At 43.9% G+C, this 19,844-nt stretch overlaps 1 protein-coding gene across 1 annotated transcript in view; it reads right to left on the bottom strand.

The window, feature by feature from the left end:
• The window catches only part of ephb4a (eph receptor B4a), a 45,317-nt gene that overhangs the window by 20,953 nt on the left and 4,520 nt on the right, over nucleotides 1-19,844 (bottom strand). Inside the window, exons 2-4 of the mRNA XM_053846946.1 lie at nucleotides 4,345-4,415; nucleotides 2,263-2,544; nucleotides 374-764 (exon numbers count right to left, since the gene is read on the bottom strand). Coding sequence (XP_053702921.1) covers nucleotides 374-764; nucleotides 2,263-2,544; nucleotides 4,345-4,415 — 744 coding nt within the window. The remainder of the gene's footprint in view (nucleotides 1-373; nucleotides 765-2,262; nucleotides 2,545-4,344; nucleotides 4,416-19,844) is intronic.

Below are 19,844 nucleotides of genomic sequence, written 5' to 3'. Positions count from 1 at the left end.
ATAATCTAACACAAAGCTACTGCGCTGACCCTTCATCTCGCTTCTCTTTGATGGTGGTGACATGGGAGTCTGGTTCGCTCACACTCTATTTCCTGTCCCCCAGCATCCCCTCTATCTTCGCGGGCCATAAGTCTCCTCAGCAGTTGTCCTTTAACCCCGGTCTTCCCCTCTGAGATAAGTGTTTCTGCGCCTCACCCCTGCGTGTCCCCTCCATGCGCCTCATTAACTTCCTCAGCTCCGTGTTTCCTCTGTACCTCTCGGACCCTCAGTGGTCCGCGCCCTCGTCCAGCCATTGTTTTGTGTTTAGTCTGCGCGCTCTGCTGTGAACGTATGATATGTGTGTGTATGTGTGTATATACATGTGCACATTTACCTATGCATTTGGTTTGTCCCTCCGCGGGCTCGAACCCGGGTAGACAGGCGCAGGAGGTGGTCGGCTGGCCCACCCACTGGCCGTCCTCCCCGCAGAACAGCTTGGGCGGCCGGGGCCGGGGTCCCTGCTGGGCGGCGTGCTGCACACACACCCCCTGCGCCTCCTGCACCAGAGTGTGAGGGACGGTCTCAGGGAAAGAAGAGAGCTGGCTGACAAGAGGAGGGCACTTCTTAAAGAACACCCTGACAGAGAGCAGGGCCATGGAGGCCCCCTGAGCCTGGAAGGCCAAGTAGAAGCCTCTTTTGGAGAGAGGGCCCAGTCTTAAGGTCTTCACATTGAATTTCCGCTCCCCACCCTCCTTCAGCAGGAAGTCCGCAGCCACTGTGTCCACCTAGGAGAGAAAGTGGTGCTTTAATTCGTACACATGATTTTAACCCCTTCAGGACAATACATGTGCTTTTCATTACGCTTTCATTCCTACACCATTATGGACTCGGGGTGATTTACTCCCGCTGGCAGCTCCTTGGTCAAGAAAAAAAAAAGACCCAAAAGAACACTAATTCATCACCTTTAGTTATTCTGTCACAGCTACATTTTTAAGAAGGCATAAAGTTTTTGGGGAAAAAAATGTCGCCATTACATTACATTTTTCGGCAAAATGATTCACAAACCTGAAGTAAATAGAATAATCCGCGCCCTCTTAGTCATATTAAAAAGTGTAAGAGTCGACCACTAAATTCAGGAGCGTTTTCCATCTCATTTTTTAAAGCATTCTCCCTGGACACCTTATTTTTCTCAGGATAAACCACTTTAAACTGCTGAACAGGAAGGAAACCTGAGACAAAGGCGAGGGAGTCCAATTAATTCACACAGAACACATGAATGATGTTTATAGAAAATATTTTCACTCAGGAAACATACATGAACCAAAACATACAACACTTTACCGACTGTGTATTTTTCATATATGTGTCTTATAGCAATAGCAAGCATGTAGCTAGCAGGGAAAATTAGCCACCAACTACAGGCAGAAGGTCTGAACACCTCTACTATTATTTTTACTCGGTTTTCCACCGTAACTCCGATGAATGTAATCATCCATCAAGCCTTCCAAGCACTTCACTTCTAACTTTCAAAAGAAAAAAGATTCTTATTTGCATTGACTGTTTACAATAGCATTTTATACCAGGTCTAAATACAACAACAGCAACATGTCAAAATCTGCAGTACAACTGGAAACCCTTGGGGGCAGTGTTGCTGTTACGATCTGATACATAGCTCAAATGACACATGTAGAAGGCATGAAAACAATGGCGGAAATTTTCCATCCTCCAGTCGCAATATATTTAACAGCCTCACCGACAACTGCCTCCTTTTTTACGTTACATTATCAATAGTTCTCCCACAGTCGCCATGTTTGTTTTTGAGTTTGCCGTTGTCATAAACTTTGGACTTTGGGCTGCTCCCCCTGGTGGATATATTGGTGAACAGCAATACCAACGCAAAGAACACAAGGAAGCATGTGATCAGTGACGGTAACATCGCTTGAAATGGAAGGGTACAATTTTGTATGTTTATTTAACACGATTAAATGTAGGAAGTGATTTTACGGTGCCATCACATGGATCACATGTATGAATGACGTGTCAATTCTGATCAAGACAATCCACGTCTAAAGTGTGGAAAATTCTGGGACAAAATGGAGCACAACACCTGTCATTTATATGTAGACATTCCCCAGCTTTGCCTCCCAGACCCCGTTGGTCCACTCAATAGAGGTGGCAGTGTTTACTTCTGAAGTTGTGCGACACTCCGAAAGCACCTTCGACACAACAGACGCCGCCGTAGATCCACCAGTTAACTTCATCTATCGAAGGTTCTGAACGCACCTTGACGTAAGGGTTCTCCATCCACGGTGGATAAGAAGCCGTGGCCTCATCAGAGTCGGCTTGGTAGTAGAACAGGTTGAAGGTCTCCTTGCAGGTCCGGTGATTACTGCTGGTGGAGGAACACTCCATCATGGTGAATCGCAGCTCCACGTAAACGTGGGACGCTCGGTGTCGCGGGATGAAGCCGCTCCGAAGCCAGTGGCTGGTCGAGCTGTCGGTCTGGCAAATCTGATAGATCCTCACGCTGTTGTTCTCCTCGTCCAGGCCGCTGACTTCCTCCCACTGCAGAAAGTAAAAATGACTCCATCTTAAATAATGTGACGCCTCTATAAAGGCTTCATTAATGTCCCTCTAAAATGAAGTCAATTTCAAGTCTTTTTTCATCACAACTCTTTACTAGCCTGCTGCTTTACTGCACCGACCGGAGACCCGAGGGACGTATATACCCGAGCCGGCCAAGCTGTCTGCACCGGCCCAACTTTGAATTTGGGTTTGTAAATCATTCTTTCTACGGCGCTGCAGCCCAGCGAGTGGGAATACAAGTCTCACTTGGCAAACAGAGCACACAACTGCACGGAGCTTCCAAGACAGAGACGGCGTTCACCCCTCCAACACTCTCCGAGGTTCACATTGAACGGTGAACACGGGGCTTACACCAAAATCGAGTTTTAACATTTGTCATGGCACCGAATGTAACGGTGAAATCTTTTTGAGTCAGGCTCTGACAAAGTCTCCATCACAATCTTCCCCAGGAGCGAGGCACTGGCATAGCCAGGTCAGAATTAAGAAACGTGCTGAACTCGAGGCTCCAAAACTCTGTTATGTAAATTTGGAAACATTTGCGGATGATGTGTCGAGCGAGGCAGAATATAGCCTGAATGAGTAACAGCACGACGGGGCAACATTGCATTACTTGAAGGGAAGAATTCCCACCATAATCCAAAGTGAAATGTTACGGACTGCAGATGGCTTGAAAACAAATGTTTTCCCTGGTAAAGCCTGAAAAAAATGTCCCCCAGGAAACATCTGGTTTAGAGCTGTCAAAGCATACATTGAACATTACTAGCATACATGCTAGCTGAGCGGAACAATTACGTCAACCACATGTGACTGTTCAAGAGCTGGAATTAACTTGTGTTAGAGGAATGGGTTTGTCTTAAAAATGTCATTATTTACCTCGTTCTTACGTGACCCGAGGGTCCCAGCCAGCTACTGTTATGAACTGCTTTAAAACGTCTTAATCCAGACTCTTAATCCAGGGCCAGATGTGGGCAAAGCGTGGTCCAGGGGCCACATGTCTCCCTAAACTACAAAATTCACCACAAACCAATGTTTGCTGGCTTCTGTTCGGACTGATTCAAGTTGTATTGTACATAGTCCAGTTGATAATACGTTCCATATATATATATAAATATAAATACAAATGAGTGCTTGGTTATTTACAGTCAAGTTATGACAATATTTACTTTCACTCAGAAACCAGGCGGAAACAACAAGCCACCGATCAGCTCAATTAAAACTCCCGAAGGGAGCAATAAAAGTGTCTGTCTAGATGCTATAAAGTGATGTGTCCACATCGCTTCTCTAACAACACACTAGACATAATTTATTTGAATTCAATTTCTCAATAGTAAAGAGCGCACATGATCCACCTTAACATACCACATACTAAAACATACTAGACGACTGGGGTTTTCGAACGTTGCGGGAGATGTCGTCAAATGCTTCGCGGTTTTCACTCATTTTCCTGTCGCTCATGAGCAAGGTCTGGCTCCTGTTGGCAACAAAACCCTGGCAACCGCTCTTGAGATGATCAAATTACAAATATGTCTTTTTCTGGCTGCAGTTCCTCAAACTTGCTGCCTGCCAGGGCTCCAAGGTTGATGCGATGTATCAAGGCATCTGCTTCCAATATCCACTGAACCCCAGATTCACTCTGCTGTTTCTTTTGCTCTGTCAGTTACCTGCCATATAAGGAGGCGGCTTACATTCGGCATCACAAAGGAACAGTTAGAAGCCAGAAACTCCCCCGTCGCCCTGCGAGGTCAACGCAGATAACACAGTGGAGATCGAGTTACGTACCTCGGGTTTGGCAAGGGAGAAGATGGTCCACTTCAAATCCGAAGTCTCTGTTTTGGTGTTCATCAGAACCTCTGTGGAGAACAGGAAGAAGAAAAAGTTCTAGTCGAAGCAGAGCAAAACATCACAGAAGCAGATACTGATCAATACAATTTTGATTTTACCGAACTGAATCTCAACTTCGGTATTTGTTTGGGCTGTTCACAAACAATCTCCCCCGTTGCAATCTCAGATCCGAGTAAAAACCCCGACTCCAGACGTGAAACTGAAGAAGGACACCTGACAAGGAGTGCTTCCAAACTCACCCCAGTTTTAAGAGCGCCATCATGTTCCCAGCCCTCCAGCAATCTCCTCTCAAGGGTCAGGCAGTTTGTTTTCACCAATAAAGAGGATTTAATGCAGCACTCTTGCGCGCCGCGATCAAGGAAAGCAATCGCATAGAAATAGATGTTGGAGGAAATAGAGGCTTCAGTCTGAGTTTATCACGGAGGGTATTAGGATGTTTGGTGGAATTAGTCTGCAGTCCAGAAGTCACACTGCGCTAGAATACTGAACACCGAAAACAACTACTACAACCACTATTATTCGCTAATAAATAGCTACATTTTTTTTAGCCTCTCTATCTTTGTTGTGGTGCAGGAGATGAGTGGATTCTAGGGTTTCCGCCAGGATTTTTTTTTGAAACTGTAGCGGAGCCGCTAGAGAAACAGAGGGGAACGTTTCGTGAATTGGTGACAGTAAGAACACTAGGTTTTAATCTGCCTCCAACCAAAGCCTTCCTCACGCGGTCCATCTCTTCATATCGCTGACAGGAATGTGTGACTTTAGTTCTGTGAGCAATGGACTTCAGTCTTTTGGGACTTTTCTGCGAATATCACAGCGAATACCGTCATGTTCATGTCCAACCACCTATTGTGTTATCCGTTTGTTTCAATGTTTCCACTTCGATTTCATAAGTTCGATCACGTAGGATTCTTTTTCTTCTGCCACGCGAGTTTATTTACCTGGATTCTGCTACGTCTAATAAATACCCCTGCCAATCAGACGGCTTCCTACAGTTGCCAGGTAGAAAGGAACTTATTTATTTGCCGGAAAATGCCACAGCAGTAATGGAAGATAAGAGCTTGAAGTGGACCCGCCGTCTCTTCATATCTAGCCTCATAGGTTTTCCGTAATAATTTCACTCAATCACGCCCACCGCTGCTGTGCTCCGGCTGATTTAAAATATTTTCTCCCGGAACACACACACACACACACGCGCGCATGCAGATCTGGACCCCACTCACTTCATCACACAGCAGAATTACTTAGATCTCTCTTATTGCATTCCACCTCTGAGCCATTTTCTGTCTGCCATCATGCGGGGGACCCATCTGAAGCTCGGCATCTGAACGCGACTTGACATTCCTAATCTTGGGTGCCGCATAAGCAGGCCTGTCATTACATGGCACCGCGGGTTAAACAGCAAATGTGACTTTAATCAGAGAGAATCCACTGGTTTCTCCTCATGCTCCTCTCCAAACAAACATCAGAGTGTAAATCAGCGCACCAGCTTTAAGCAAGCGTTTCAGGCCGTGAAGATAAATGATGGAAAGACTGTGGAGAGCAGGAAAAGAGAGACTGGTGCGTCGGGTAAGTGGGTGACAAAGTTCAGGCCGGGTGCTTCCCCGGCGTTGGGTCGGCATCCTGTTCTCTTGAGGGTGATTCAAAAACACACATTCATAATTCCAGCCCTCACCGCCTTTCATACACACACCTGCCTCCGCTTCATATGCTGATGTGAAGGAGTGGAGGAGAAAGGCCCGCCTCCCGCCCCCCCCAGGCTCAGTAATCACTGTTTATCGCTGCTCTATCATTAAGGTTTATGAGACAGGATGCATGAGCGGCAGTGTTTCTAAGCGATGGCGAGTGTTTTTATTATGTACATGCATGGCCTTGCCTCTCACCGCAGCAGATTCAGACTGGAGCTCAGCGGGAGGAAGTCGGTGCTTCCCCTGCACTCTGGCAACAGCGGCGGCGGCGGCCACCCACCCTCCGGAAAATTGCCCCGAGTGTTAGAAAAATGTCGAAACAATGAAGGTTCGTCATCTGGTCAAATTTACCACCCAAAACAAACAATTGTACGGCAATCATCGCACAATTGTCAGCGCTAGCTTACATGACTGGAGACACAACTGATACGCTTGACGCTGCCAAGTGGATGCGGGATTGCAAACACGGATCCGACTTGGCAGACGAGAGGATTCTTCTCAATATTTGGATGACTGTTTCACTCAAAACTGATAATTGAATCCCATAAAATTTGATGATTTGTTTTGTTGTTCTTGCAATTCGGAATTGTGACGCGCTCCTGAGTGAATCAGAGGTGAAATTCTAACTCAATTTATGTACAATATTTACAACTGGCTTTGCATTTGTCTAATTTTCTTCTTCTTTTCTGTTTTAATATACCATTTTCCTCCTGTTCCTGCTGTTTGTTTATATATATATATATATATGTATATATAGCTACATATATATTAACTATTATTTTTGTTGGACTTTTCATTTACAATATAGTGCGCATTTTTTCCCTCAGGCAGTATGAATATAGTATTTTTTCCAAACTCATATTTCATGTTTTTTTTAATATGATTTGTCATCATGCCATCATGATATCTGTTTTCGTGAAAATGGTGTTCAACAAAATCGAAATGAATAAAGTGAAGAGAAATAAATGTACTTTTGTTTGTTTTGTTTTTGTTTTTCCTGAAGTTTCAGACCAAAAATAATATCCAAAAACCTATATCCACATACAGTACATTTTTATTTCAATTATTTGAAGACTATACATTTGTTTTTTGCCACCTTTATCTGCTGTAAAACTGGTCTTCTCCTGGCATCGACGGTGAAATATTATCTCCCAAATTTCTTAAACAGGCCTCCCATGGTAGTTGAGTCATAACACGGTACAATGTGTGACATCAAACCGACTATGTTAAGTCTTGGTGTGAAAGGCAGACAACAAGAGAAGGTGTTGTAGGAGGTTTTCCTTTGAAATGCAAAACCTGACCTGGTATTTCTGACAAGGCGCCCCGCTCCCTTCATCAGGTTTAGATAACTGACCTCAAACCCCAGCAACATTTGATGAGGACGAGATTTTTTTCATTATTTTTGAATAACATTTCCGACTTTCCATTTTTTTGTTAATATACCAGGCGTTGGACTTTTGACTTCACATTTCCCACTTTCTCCATGGCTCCGCCTGATGGGGAAATTACAGGCCTATGAACATTTGCCCTCCTTCGACTCTAATTAGACCTCATTTTAATTAAAGAAACAGAGTGCCAATTACCTCGGTACGTACAGAAATGGAGACAGACTGGATGAAAACGAATGATGAAAGAAGAACGGTTACAAAATAATGAACGCCTGAAAAAAAAAGGATTGTAAATGAGAGAGCATTATTCATGGCCTCGAAAACTATCCCAAAAAGGACATTTATTCAGAAAATATGAAACCTATTTAGATAGTTAGATATTCAGAAGATTTGCTAGCGTATTATGTTGTTACCACACTCAACAGTATGGCTTCAACTGTGTGCAGGCTTTTAGCGAGAGGGCGTCTTGGGCGTCCGGCGGACTCCATAAACTGCAAAACAAAAAAAAATGGACACCCTCCAGCATTCAAAACGCGCTGCATTGGAAGCGCGCTGCTATTGATGGGATATCTGACGCAGATAAGTTCCAAACTTTAAACAATCGTTCACAAAACTAACTCATTGCTTTCTAATCTGAGGAATATTTGGCGCTCCAAGCGAAACGCCCGACTGTGTGTGGCCCAGCATTTAAAGATAATGAAAAAATAAAGTCAGCTAGCTGGTTAGCTCGCCGGGAAGAAACAACAGCTATGGTGCAGGAGGTCGTCGGGGTCGAGTTCCAGTGTGGGCCCTCAGGCAAGGTCCTTGTTCAGCCACTGTAAGTCGTACACTATAATGTGACAATAATATGTAACTCAAACCCGGTAGTCAAAATGTCAGCTGTCAAAAGAAAAACCTTTTTTTGGTGAGTAAACAAAATATTTGTATTATTATTTCTTGTAAAGTCCTCCACTTCCTACCTATTTGTGTACAACAACAACATTCAATTCACTCATTCATTTGGTCAGCAGCACATTCCAGTGAAGCACAGACATTCGCATCAATAGTAGCTGTAATGTAACCAGGGTTCCCAGAGAACGGATCACAATGGTGTTGTAGCTAGATAACCCACGATCCCCATGAGATTAAACCAGGCCCGACAGTTCCTCATCCTTTCCTGTGTTCCCACCAGCTACACCCATTTAGAAGCATTTAACTGCATGTGTATTTCAGTACTGGATGGAGACCAGGACAATGTGCAGTAGATAGAGAGGTAATAAAAGAAAGGTGCAAGTCTTTCACACTTTCCTTCTTGTCTACAGGGACGCATATCATCACTATGTGTTATGAAGGGTCTGAGTCCCAGGACAGGATGTGACCCAGTTAGAGAGGAACCCGCCGTACTGGACAGACACCAAGGAAGGTACTGGGGAGGATGAGCCCTGCTTTGAAAGGAAACCAAGTATCCAAACGCAAGGAGGATTAAGTGCAAGGCTCTAGTCAGCGTCACTAAAATGTGTGAAGACAAATTACGGGTCTTTTGACATTTTTCAAAAGGTCGCACTCCTTGGCAGAAAACAGTCTTAAGCGCTCCCCCCTGGATGCGCCGTTTCGTTTCGTTGTCTGTCTGTAAATAGCATCCGTCCCCTGATATCAAGCGCACGCTGGCTGTTGTAGGGGCCAGTACAGGTAGCAGAGCTGGATCCCAATAAAAGCGTCTAAATGAGAAGATCCGTGCCAAGAACATCCTGGACTTAAATAATCCTTGTAAGGATGCGGGGAAAATCCAACCCGACATGCATTTGGCAACTTTAGAAACACCAATAAACGCTGATGGAAAGCTCTGCGACATCTTGGTTTTAGCAATTCTGATTAGTTGAACCCAGTCATGTGACAAGAGTCGGACTTTATGACATTTTCTTGCACAGTTCACTTTTCATTTTCTGCCCAACAGAAACTCCAAATTTGAACCGTATCTCTACCTGTTAGCACCAGTGTAGTATAAACCTTATATTGATGTGGGATATATTTCATTATAAAAATGTTGACCTGAAAAAATAAAATACACTTCAATGTGATTGTCTTTTATTTATCACCTCACTTAGTACTCATGTTTTTTTTTCAATAAAATGTACAATTGAATTTAACTCACAAATATCTTCTTGTTCTTACGCGACTGTGCTAACATCTTGGCTAGTCAATAGACACATAGCTATCACAAGTATTTTTTCCAAACACCAAACACACACGACAACGCTCCACTCGGCGCAAAAACCCTCTCACATACATTGCTGCAAACAACTCACAACAGTTCTCATCAACACGCGGCCAAAAATGAAATGAGGGAGTTTGCCACAAATCTAGCACGGCCTTAATGATCCTCCCCTTCTCTCTCCTACCCCTCCCACGAAGTTTCATTAAACTCAGCCTGTTAGTTTTGTCGTAAACAGACTGAAAGTATAACCTCCACTGCAGAGGTCGTTATTGTTGTGAAGTCAGATCTCCTGCATTATTCAAGTCACACAAGTCGGTGCGGAATATTTACTTTAATTGTGGCGGCGTACAAGTTTTGACCCTCACGTAAAATGAGAGGATAACAGAAGGGTAAGAGGATATGAGACGGACTTGTCTCTGTGTCTTTTGTACGGCAGCTTAGGAGTAATGAGTGTTGACCTGCAGTGTCAGGCTCCGGTGCTCTCCGAGTCCGTGCTGCTTTTCCTACAGACAGAACATCCAAAATATTCCCAGAAGACAGCTGCAAAACTTGAAATCCTCTCAAGAACATTCACGATTTAGGAATGCGGTTCAGGGAGTGACCATCGAGCCCATCTATTGTGCACTACTTTTCAATGGTACTCAGGAGATTTGACTTCATAAGTACACAACTACAGCAGTTTAGAGTTCATGGGTCAAACTCAAGGCACAGGGGCCAAATTTGGGCCGCCATGCAATTTTATGTGGCCCACAAGATCGGGAAGGACACGCTCCAGTTCAGTCCTCGTTTTTGTTAAGGCAAATACAGGTGAAGAGACACACCTCTGTTAGTTGACTCGCTACATCTCCGAACTCGAGAAGTAATATAGTTCAGGTGCCCTGAATCAATGGTGTTAAGTGGGAGGGCCGTAACGTCAATATAATGCAGGATAAATGTAAGAGTCTTTGCTGCTCGCCGACTCATGCTGCGCAGGAATAATAAAAGCATGCTTAATTACTAGCATGAAGCAAGCAAAGAAAAAGCCTTTCGTACGTTTGACTTTACATGACTCTTAATTATTGATCAGAATTGAATCTTAAATAGACTCCTATAAAATCTGCTAGCTTTAAAAATACACTGGCCTCCTCTGCCTCGAGTATGATTGATTAAATTGCTCTGCTCTACAACACATTTCAGCGTAATCGTAATATTGATCGGCCACTAAGTGAATCCCTGCTACTTCAAATTATGGACACTGCTTTCTTAGAGAAACCCAACACCGAGAAAGAGAGGCTTCTTAAGTACGCTGTTGCAGGCTCATGGCCTCTCCTGGGAGGGACGGAATCCTATATGAGGAATGACTTACAAAGCCAAATTATATAAGTGCATGCTACCTTTTACAAAGCTTCTGCATTTGCAAAAGCAATGAGGCTTTAAATAAATAATCATACTGTAAAGTGGGAGCGGAAACACTTGGGATGACACAAAAATTAGAAAGCAGTCAAACCAGTGGTGTGTGAAGTACTGATGGGGAAAACATCCGATTTTTCATTTCCGTTCGTACGTCAGGACTAATTTTGTTTTGACTCAAGGTTTCCACTTATGTAGCCGCACTCCTCGGTTCGATCCGCAGGTCCTGCACAAGTGGCTCAGTTTTTTAATTTCACTTCTGTCATCCTTGCGTGTCATCTGACGACAAATTCAATTGTCACAATTTCAACTTTCATTCCGCCACGATAATGGATGTTGAAGGTGTGGAGACGGACTAAAATTGACAAATGAGATTAGACTAAGTAAAGCCTGTGACAGGAGGTTACGTGGATCTGTGTCAGGAGTTTGAAAATCCAAGTGAAACAACTCTTTTCAGCTTCCGAGACATTGAATTTTGATTCATGGAATTCCGATTTCAGTGAGGCCAAAGTAAAACAGATTGTTCGAGGACCAAAAAAATACATCTAGATGCAGGGTTCGGGGGTCTGCATTCCGAAGTAGATGGGACAGCACAGCACGTACTTCGTCCTTAACAGTCAACCTTAACAGTCAACCTTAACAGTCAACCTTAACAGTCAACCTTAACATTGACGTACGGGGCAGGATAGTGGGTCGTCTGTCCTTAACATTCCTCCTTATGGGACGGCCCTTTACAGTCTGTCCTCCTTTATGAAGTCACACCGGACAGCAGAGAGCGTCATGAGTCCTTCATAGTTGTTAAGGAAGGGATAGGGCATCGTCTACCCTCAGCAGTCCTCCTTAACCACGTTGTACAGCATAGCAGAGCATGTTGTACATCCTTATGAGTCCTCCTTAACCATGTTGTATGGGACTGCACAGCAAGTCCTTAACAGTCCTCCTTAAGAATGATGTATGGGACAGGACAGCATGTCATACTGTATGTCCTTAACATTCCTCCTCAACTACTTCGCATGGGACGGCATAACCCACCATTCGCCCTTAACAATCTCCTAATATCAAGTCGCATGTAACGGCAGAACATGTCATGAATCCCTCAGAGTCCTCTTTATTGGCTTTAATAGGGAAGGGATGGGGGTCATCCGCTCCTAACAGTCCTCCATAACCACATCGTACGGGACAGCAGAGCAAGTACGTAGTCCTTAAAAGTCCACCTTAACCAAGTAGCAAAGGTCAGCAGATTGGGTCGTAAGTCATTAAGAGTGCTATATCTTGACTTTGTGAAGTAGGAGAGAGCGCAATAGTCCACCTTAAGAACAGTAGAGGGTTCCTTAACTGTCCTCCTTAATGGCTGATGTCACTGTATTTCCATCACTGCGTATTACACTTGACTACATACATACAAAAACAACAGAAAACTCACCCTAAGCTGAGATTTTCCCAGTGCAGGAAGAGTGAAGGAGGCTCTACCACCAGACGGTGGAACAAAACACCCCATCAAAATATAAAACAATTACTTTCTTACCATCCTCTACTCTCATAATTGAAAATCTAATCATGTCAAGTGAAATATGGCTGCAGTACCACAAACACAAAAGTCATAATCGCAGCCAAAGAATCAATTTTCCTGTTTACGTTGGAAATTTAAAGAAGCATCCCTCACGTCTTTTCCATCTATGGTGGAACCCACACAAGATCCGGGCTTCACCTCTACATTAAAAGCAATTGTCTGTGCTGGGGTTGATAATAGAGCGCGGTGTTTTTATATTTAGCGCACAGCGAGGTTAAAATTGTACTGGGGGCATTTGTGGAGTCTGTAAATTCCCTCTCCACTCGGTCAGAGCTCTAATGCAGGTTCCTTTTCCTGCCACAGACCAATTAAAAGCATGGCCTGCTGGTGAATTAAAGACTTATATGATGATTTCACACAAACTTGATCATCCTGTGAGCTTCTGACGGGAAACAGAGGATGAGAGTTCTTCACTGTCGAAGACGGATCGATTCCTGGCTATTTATTTTTCTATGACACATGTGTCCATGATCAAGCCCAGCGACTTCCCAAACAATCGATATCTTGTTTAACATGACAGCAGGTTGACCTCGCTGGTTAAGTGGTCTTTACCATCACCTCAATACATTCAGTGTGAAGGAAAGACACTGTCAATCCGTACCTCCTGTCGCTGTTGCTAAGATACTTTGTTCACCTCTATTTGTTTAGTCAATCACTTCTCCATCTTAGTCCCAGTATGCCAGGGTCAGAGGAGGATTCTCTGAGCCTAACTGAAAAACACTGACTCACATTTTAGCGTTGTCTTTTACATATGGTATTGGACTTTGGGAGAAAGCAGAGAAGAAAACCAAGAGAGAAGAAAACCAATTTTATTTTATTTTTCTCATATCTGTATTTAACCCTAACGTTGTGTAACTATGCAAGGAATCTCCTGTTTGTATTGGTGACAAACACAAAGTGAATGTTGGACAAAATATGATTATTATTTATATGTAATAATAATTATGCTCACTTATTGTATTATTATTGCTATAATTATTATCATACCATACCATACCTACCAAAAAGTGAAAATAAGAGAAAAAAAAAAAGAAAAAAATGAAAACCAAAGGTTGTCTCAAGCTAACCTGCTAATGCCTGTGTTCAAGTCTTAAGAAATCATCAAACGTGATTAAATTATTCTCCTAATAAAAACATTGGCTTTGAAATTAGCTTGTTGTTGCGGGTTTATGGTGAGCAGCCTATTAGTTTATCGAAAAATATTTTGGGATTTGCCTCACTGTTTTGACGGTGTTGTTGCAACGATAAGCCTGAAACTGCCTCACAAAGAAGCGAAGCAACAGCAGCCAGCTAACTTCAGAAGCGAACAGCATGAAGTTTCTAATAGCGACGCCTGACTGCGGCAGATTTCTTTCCCGGCTTTGGATCCGAGTGACCAGTGCGTCAGCCACGTGGTGGACGCCTCATGTGCTTCCACACATTCTTCATGCTTCAAAATAACATTCCTTCCCTGGGCTAAGAGCGGCGTGAGGTCACGATCCGTCACAAAGTGGCACCCCCGCAGGTTGGACAATTTGAATTCACACAGAGCAGAAATCTGGGATGATCTCGCCAACCAGCGGGAGGCTTCACCACCAGCATGTTTGCTGTCTCTTTTAATAAAGCTCGCAAATAATTCCACGCTCACGTTCCTGTGAGGACGTCATTAACACGCCCGAATTAAAGCACTGATCTGAAACGACATCACATATCACCCACTAGAACATTTTAATGATTCCCTAATTTAATTTGAAGAGATAAAACAGGTGTCGAACTTCAGTATCACTTAATAAAAAATAAGCCAGCGAACCGCTCCTGCTGTGATTTGTTTCCACAAGACCCAGAAATGTCTACTGTTGCACTTAAAACATGTTTTCTTTCAAAGCTTTTACCCAAGCAGTATGGAGAATTCATTTGGGGGAGAAGAACTACAGAAAAAAAAATGTCCACAGTCTCCCAGTGAGTAATCTGCAGTGGGAGGTGGACAGCTTGAAGCCTTTTACAGTGCAGACACCAGTTAAATAAACCATCTGAGGAATGACACATCAGTGTTGGGGTACGCAGAACAGAGGCTGTATTTCTTATTCAAACATTGCTAGGCCTTTGACTAAGTCGGCGCACATTTACCCCAGCACCTCTGTGGTAGTGATGATTGAGGGGAGCTGGGAAGGAGTATTGTTTTCAACTGGAGCTGGCACCTTCCTTGCTCATGCCACAAAATATATACAGACGGAAAAGCACTCAGAGGGTGCAGACTTCTGCCAAACAGCTCAGTTATAAGCTAAACATTTTGTATCTTTTTTTAAACCCAATATTATTGCCTTATATTTACTTGATCTAAATAGTAGTTATTACTATTATATTTTATATACTAGTACAAAAACAAATAGTAATGAGCTCAAAGAGGCGTCATTTTGTGTTTGAAAGATTTGCCGGACTAATCCAACAAGGCCGTGACAGTCATATTCCATTGGTTGGAATTCATTGATGTAACTTGGGTAAGAGCTGCTGATCTGGATCTTAAAGACGAAACAGTGCGGACCGGTGGCTCAAAACTAGACTGATCGTGAGGATGACAGTGAAGCAGAGGCCTGGAATTTACTTTAGATCTCCCATTTTCTCCAAGCTCTTCTTTCATCTATTTTATAGATTTATGGTGCATTCCATTCACCACAGAAGTTGGAGTTGGAGTTCAACACGTTCCACTTCCCAATTCCGCAATACCTATTCCAGTACTTGCAGGGTTCTCCCTACCACCGAACACTCAAGCAGTGCTCCGCCTTTTAAGGTAGAACGTTAAGGAGGACCATTAAGGTTGCACAATGCGTCGTCTGCCCTCATAACTCCCTTAAACTCTGAAACATCAATCACCCCCCCTTTGTGGAGACACCCCCACTCTGGAAAAAAGTCCAATGGAGAACCCTCACTTACCTGACAATACAACATAGAGGTGCCTATCTTCTGCCTATCAGTGTAACTAAACTTCTACTTCCTGTTTACACCCGGCGGAAGCCATTTTGGATGGTCTACTAATGAGGATTTGCCAACTTTCCAAATTGGAAATCCGACCTCGGGGAGTGGCATTCCTGTGGCAGTTTCTGGCACAACTGGTACAACTGGAATGCACCATTAAAACCGATCTCAAATTTCAAGTCATACTAGTAAACCAGTCTTTCTCCGGGCCCCTTTCTCCTGCCGGTCTTTCCCACGCTTGCGTAGGAATCCTTCGGGCAGGTTTCCAAAAACAGGTTGTCTGCAGGGACGTCTGTCAGTCTGCGTGTGTCTGGGTTCTAGTCCATGTAACTGGTTATAGTGGTACAATGAGGCTCTATATAACTCAAAAGATCTGCTTTTTTCTTTATTATAAAGCACGAAACAACCTCTTGATTCTTGAAACTGTAACGTGTCTAAACAAATGATCATGTTTAGCAAGTGCAAGGACTCACATAAGAGCGGTTCGCAAGAAGAAAGCCATCATTTTTCACTGCGTAATTCCCTGTCACACTGCTAATTCATTTTTCTGTTGTGACACAGTTCTGCTGGTTTGATGCAACTGGGGTGAAAATCTTGATTATTTAGACTCTCTCTGCTAAATGTTGCTGCGTGTTGTTGGTTTTCGGCATTTCCTGCCTTTGTCATTAAATTATTCAGCATTCAAAACCCAAGGAATCCATCTAATGAGGGTTTAGCAGTCTGCGCATGAGGCAAAAGTCAAAAAGTTAAAGAACATTTTGTATGCACGGCTCCTAAAAAAAAAAAAAGGAAGATAAAAAGACGGCACAATAAGCTGCTGGCTGCTTTTTGAAGTAAAACTCCCTTGTAAGCTTCTGACTGGGAGCTGTCAGAGGGCAGCGAGTGAGGAGGAGATTCCCAGTCAGGCACTACATGTAAGGGAGGTTCAGTGGCAGCCATCCTGGGAGACATGGAGGTGAAGCGGGTTTTTAAGTTGCGTACCGAACACAATATGTAGGTCAACGTGTGTGACGCAGGCAGAGACGGATCCCGAATCGAACGAAGCCGCCGCTGCGCTCCATTGTTTTGTTTTTATTTCACAACACTGTAGAATATATTTTGATTATTTGCTCCAGATACAGCAGTATCTTCTCTTCCTCCCTTCAAGATCAAATCTATTTTTGATATAAGGCAGCGAACAGCACGGCGGAAGAGCAACATTTCAAAGACAATGCTCTGCATCTATCAAAACCGCTGTGATTAGTTTGCGAGTGAAATGAGAGAGATGGACGTGAGATAAGACGGCGCCTCTGTTTTTGTCCCATAATGAATTAATCCCTTCATTATAACCGCACTCAGCCCATAACAAAGATCTCTGGCCTCAGGTGTGTTTGATTACCAAATGCAAATCGGCAATATAAATACTTTGCTCATTACGGGGCGCGCGCCCTCCTCGCCCTCGCGCGCGCCACTCTTCCCATCTTCCCCTCGCCGCACTTCAAAGCGAAGCCCCATCCGTCTAAAACTGCCATTCTCCTTGGTGCTTATGGCTGATAGGCTGTGGCCTCATTCCCGCTCCGCAGCAGCCTGTCCTCATTGTGTCCCGCTCTCCGAGAGGAGCGTGTGGGTGGAGGACAGACTGGCTCTCCAAAGTGAGGGCTGACATGGATGTATGGGCTGGGGGAGTAAACCATCATCCACCTGCAATTCCAGACTGCAAGAGGCATCCTTTTCACAGAGGGTGAAGAGGGAGACAGACACGGCAGTGAGGGTACTTGTGGCACTCGGATGCCTGTTTAACTCTTGAGGAAGGTAATCATCGGATTGAGGTGCTGAGGATGATGGGCTTTTTCAGAAGGGGGGGTGTTGCTTGCTTTAAATGCAAATCCCTTTCTTATAAAAATCGGTTCCGTTTAAAAGGATTTCTGGGAAACGATCCACATTTCCACGGCAGGGGAGAGAGTCAGCAAGAGGAAACGGCATAGCACCAGTCAAACATCAAGGAGACGGAGGACGTGGAAAGAGTAGCAAAAGAAAAGGCAACATGTATGTGAAAGGCGGGATTGGGGCTCAAGTAAGGCCTCGCCGATGAAAACCCCCCTGCTGGGTCGACTGAGTTTACCTCATCAGGCGTTGAAAAGAAGCTAAAACACAGATGAATGAATGCAAAAACGGGAGACACTTTGGCGCAACTCCAGATCAGGATGATCGGCTGACAAGCCGAGCAACTGGTGGTTGTTTTATTCGCATGTTTGGCGACGTCTGCGTGACTGGCTAATGCAAAATAAGATCCCCGGCGACGCGTCGTCCGGTGCTTCCGTAACCATGCCCTCGCAATCACGTTGAGCACACAGCGCTTGTGATCTAGCAAACAACCAGCTGCCTGTTGCCAGGAGGTGGACCTGGAATCTTCTCTGTCGTGTTACCATGACAGCATAAAAGTGCTGCAAAAGTTGGCAGTAAAAAGTCATCAATAACCGGTTCCTGTTGCCACTTAAACTTGAAACAATTACATGGCTTTAATAGACAATCCCTCAGTTTTAGAGCCACACTAGTGACTTCCTGAACGGATTTAAATATTTAAATATTCTCTGGTTACCTTTACTCCGTCTCGCTCATGCTCCATGTAGTTTTGACCATGTATGAGCAGGAGACCCCTCGGGAGGGGAGGGGCTCAGATCACAAATGGTGTGGTTACCACCAAGAAGCCTGCCATGAAATTCTGTCCTGCGCTGTGTTTATGCGCACACATTTCATACTTAATGTCCGTGTTTACATTGCAGTTATAGTACCTTGCCTTTTTTTTTAAAAAAACATGGTGCTTTTTCTAATGGGATTCCACAACAAACTTTTCAAATGACTGGCAGGAGTGAGTGTAGCGTGTCAAGCAGGTCAATCCACAGTCTGACACCTCAGTGATTTGTAGTTGCAGCGTAATGCAACCTTTTTACTTTGACTGCTAGAAAACCCAGACGTGGAGTCACTCACTTTAAGGCTCACAGCTTAGCATGAAGCAGTGAGAAGATAATAATGAAAATATATTTCTGATAATTCAGTTACACTGACGGATGCCTTCACTTATTCAAGGAATGTCAGATTTTTTGAATATAAAAAAAAAAGGTCTGTTTCATTCCAAGAGCCAAAGTGTGGTACGGAACAAAACACCAGCGAGTTCTGTTTGCTGACCTTTAGCCTCTTTGCCAGGAACTAAAAAAGTGCGGTCAAGGTTTTTCAGGCAGACCTGAGCTAAACACATTACACCAGCAGCTGCGCTCTGATGGATCCCACACTGTTAAAAGACGACTTGTAAATAGAAGGAGGCAACAGCTGCCGTTGAGTTCCATATTGTGGAAGACATAATCCCCATTGCTAGTTTCAGGCATTAGTGAGCAGCAGCGCACAATGCACGCGGCTCAAGAGCAAACATTTTTTTTCCTGGAGAGACGGTTATTTTACTTGAGAAAAACACATCGCAGGAAATCCCATCAGCTTCTGAATCCCCACCACTACAACTCCACTGATCCACAGTTTAAATGCAGACGGTGACAAAGATCCTTAGCTGTTTACAAATCTGTAGCAACGCGGATGATCAGACAGGTGATTCAGCGCCGCTCAGGTCTACACCTTGGAGCTATGGAAACTAGATAAAAGGGAATAAAAAAACAAGCGATTGTCTTATTAGTTTACTTGTGACGCGCGGTGAGATGACAGCGTGGAATTAATTTGTTGCCGCCGCCTGAGAGAACGCCTGTGTTTGCAAAGGAAACCTCTGAGACGTATAAATATGAATCTGCTGTGTAAATGGTGGCAGTAAAAACAAAGACTCCACTCCCGGTCTCAGTTGGACGCGGCGGGAGAACAGGTCTATCTTGGAGAGCAAATAAGACAAGGATGAACGACCCTTTTCAATAGCTTTCAAGCTCATTTCATCCGTTAGTCCTGATACATCAGCTTCAACTACACAATGCATCCCAGAACCCACATAGTCCGACGCCTACAAACAGTTTGGAGACACCAACTGGTCGCTATATTTTTTGGATAGTGGAATATATGCACCAGATGGAAACCATGGAGAACATAAGAACAGAAGCGCCAAGGTTTCACCATAAAGCCTGGAATCTTTGTTTCATATTAACATAACAAATGTCAAAGATTGAGAGACAGAAAGGTCACTTTTCAGAGTAGACTCGGCTGATGGACGACGCACTTGGAGCGAGTTACTTTGAAGGAAATTTAACGTTGACGTTGATATAAAGTTCCATTACCAGAGAACAAACCGA

This window comes from Synchiropus splendidus, chromosome 17, assembly GCF_027744825.2.
Source record: "Synchiropus splendidus isolate RoL2022-P1 chromosome 17, RoL_Sspl_1.0, whole genome shotgun sequence".
Classification (NCBI taxonomy): Eukaryota; Metazoa; Chordata; class Actinopteri; order Syngnathiformes; family Callionymidae; genus Synchiropus; species Synchiropus splendidus.
This window is presented reverse-complemented; position numbering and strand designations above follow the sequence as displayed.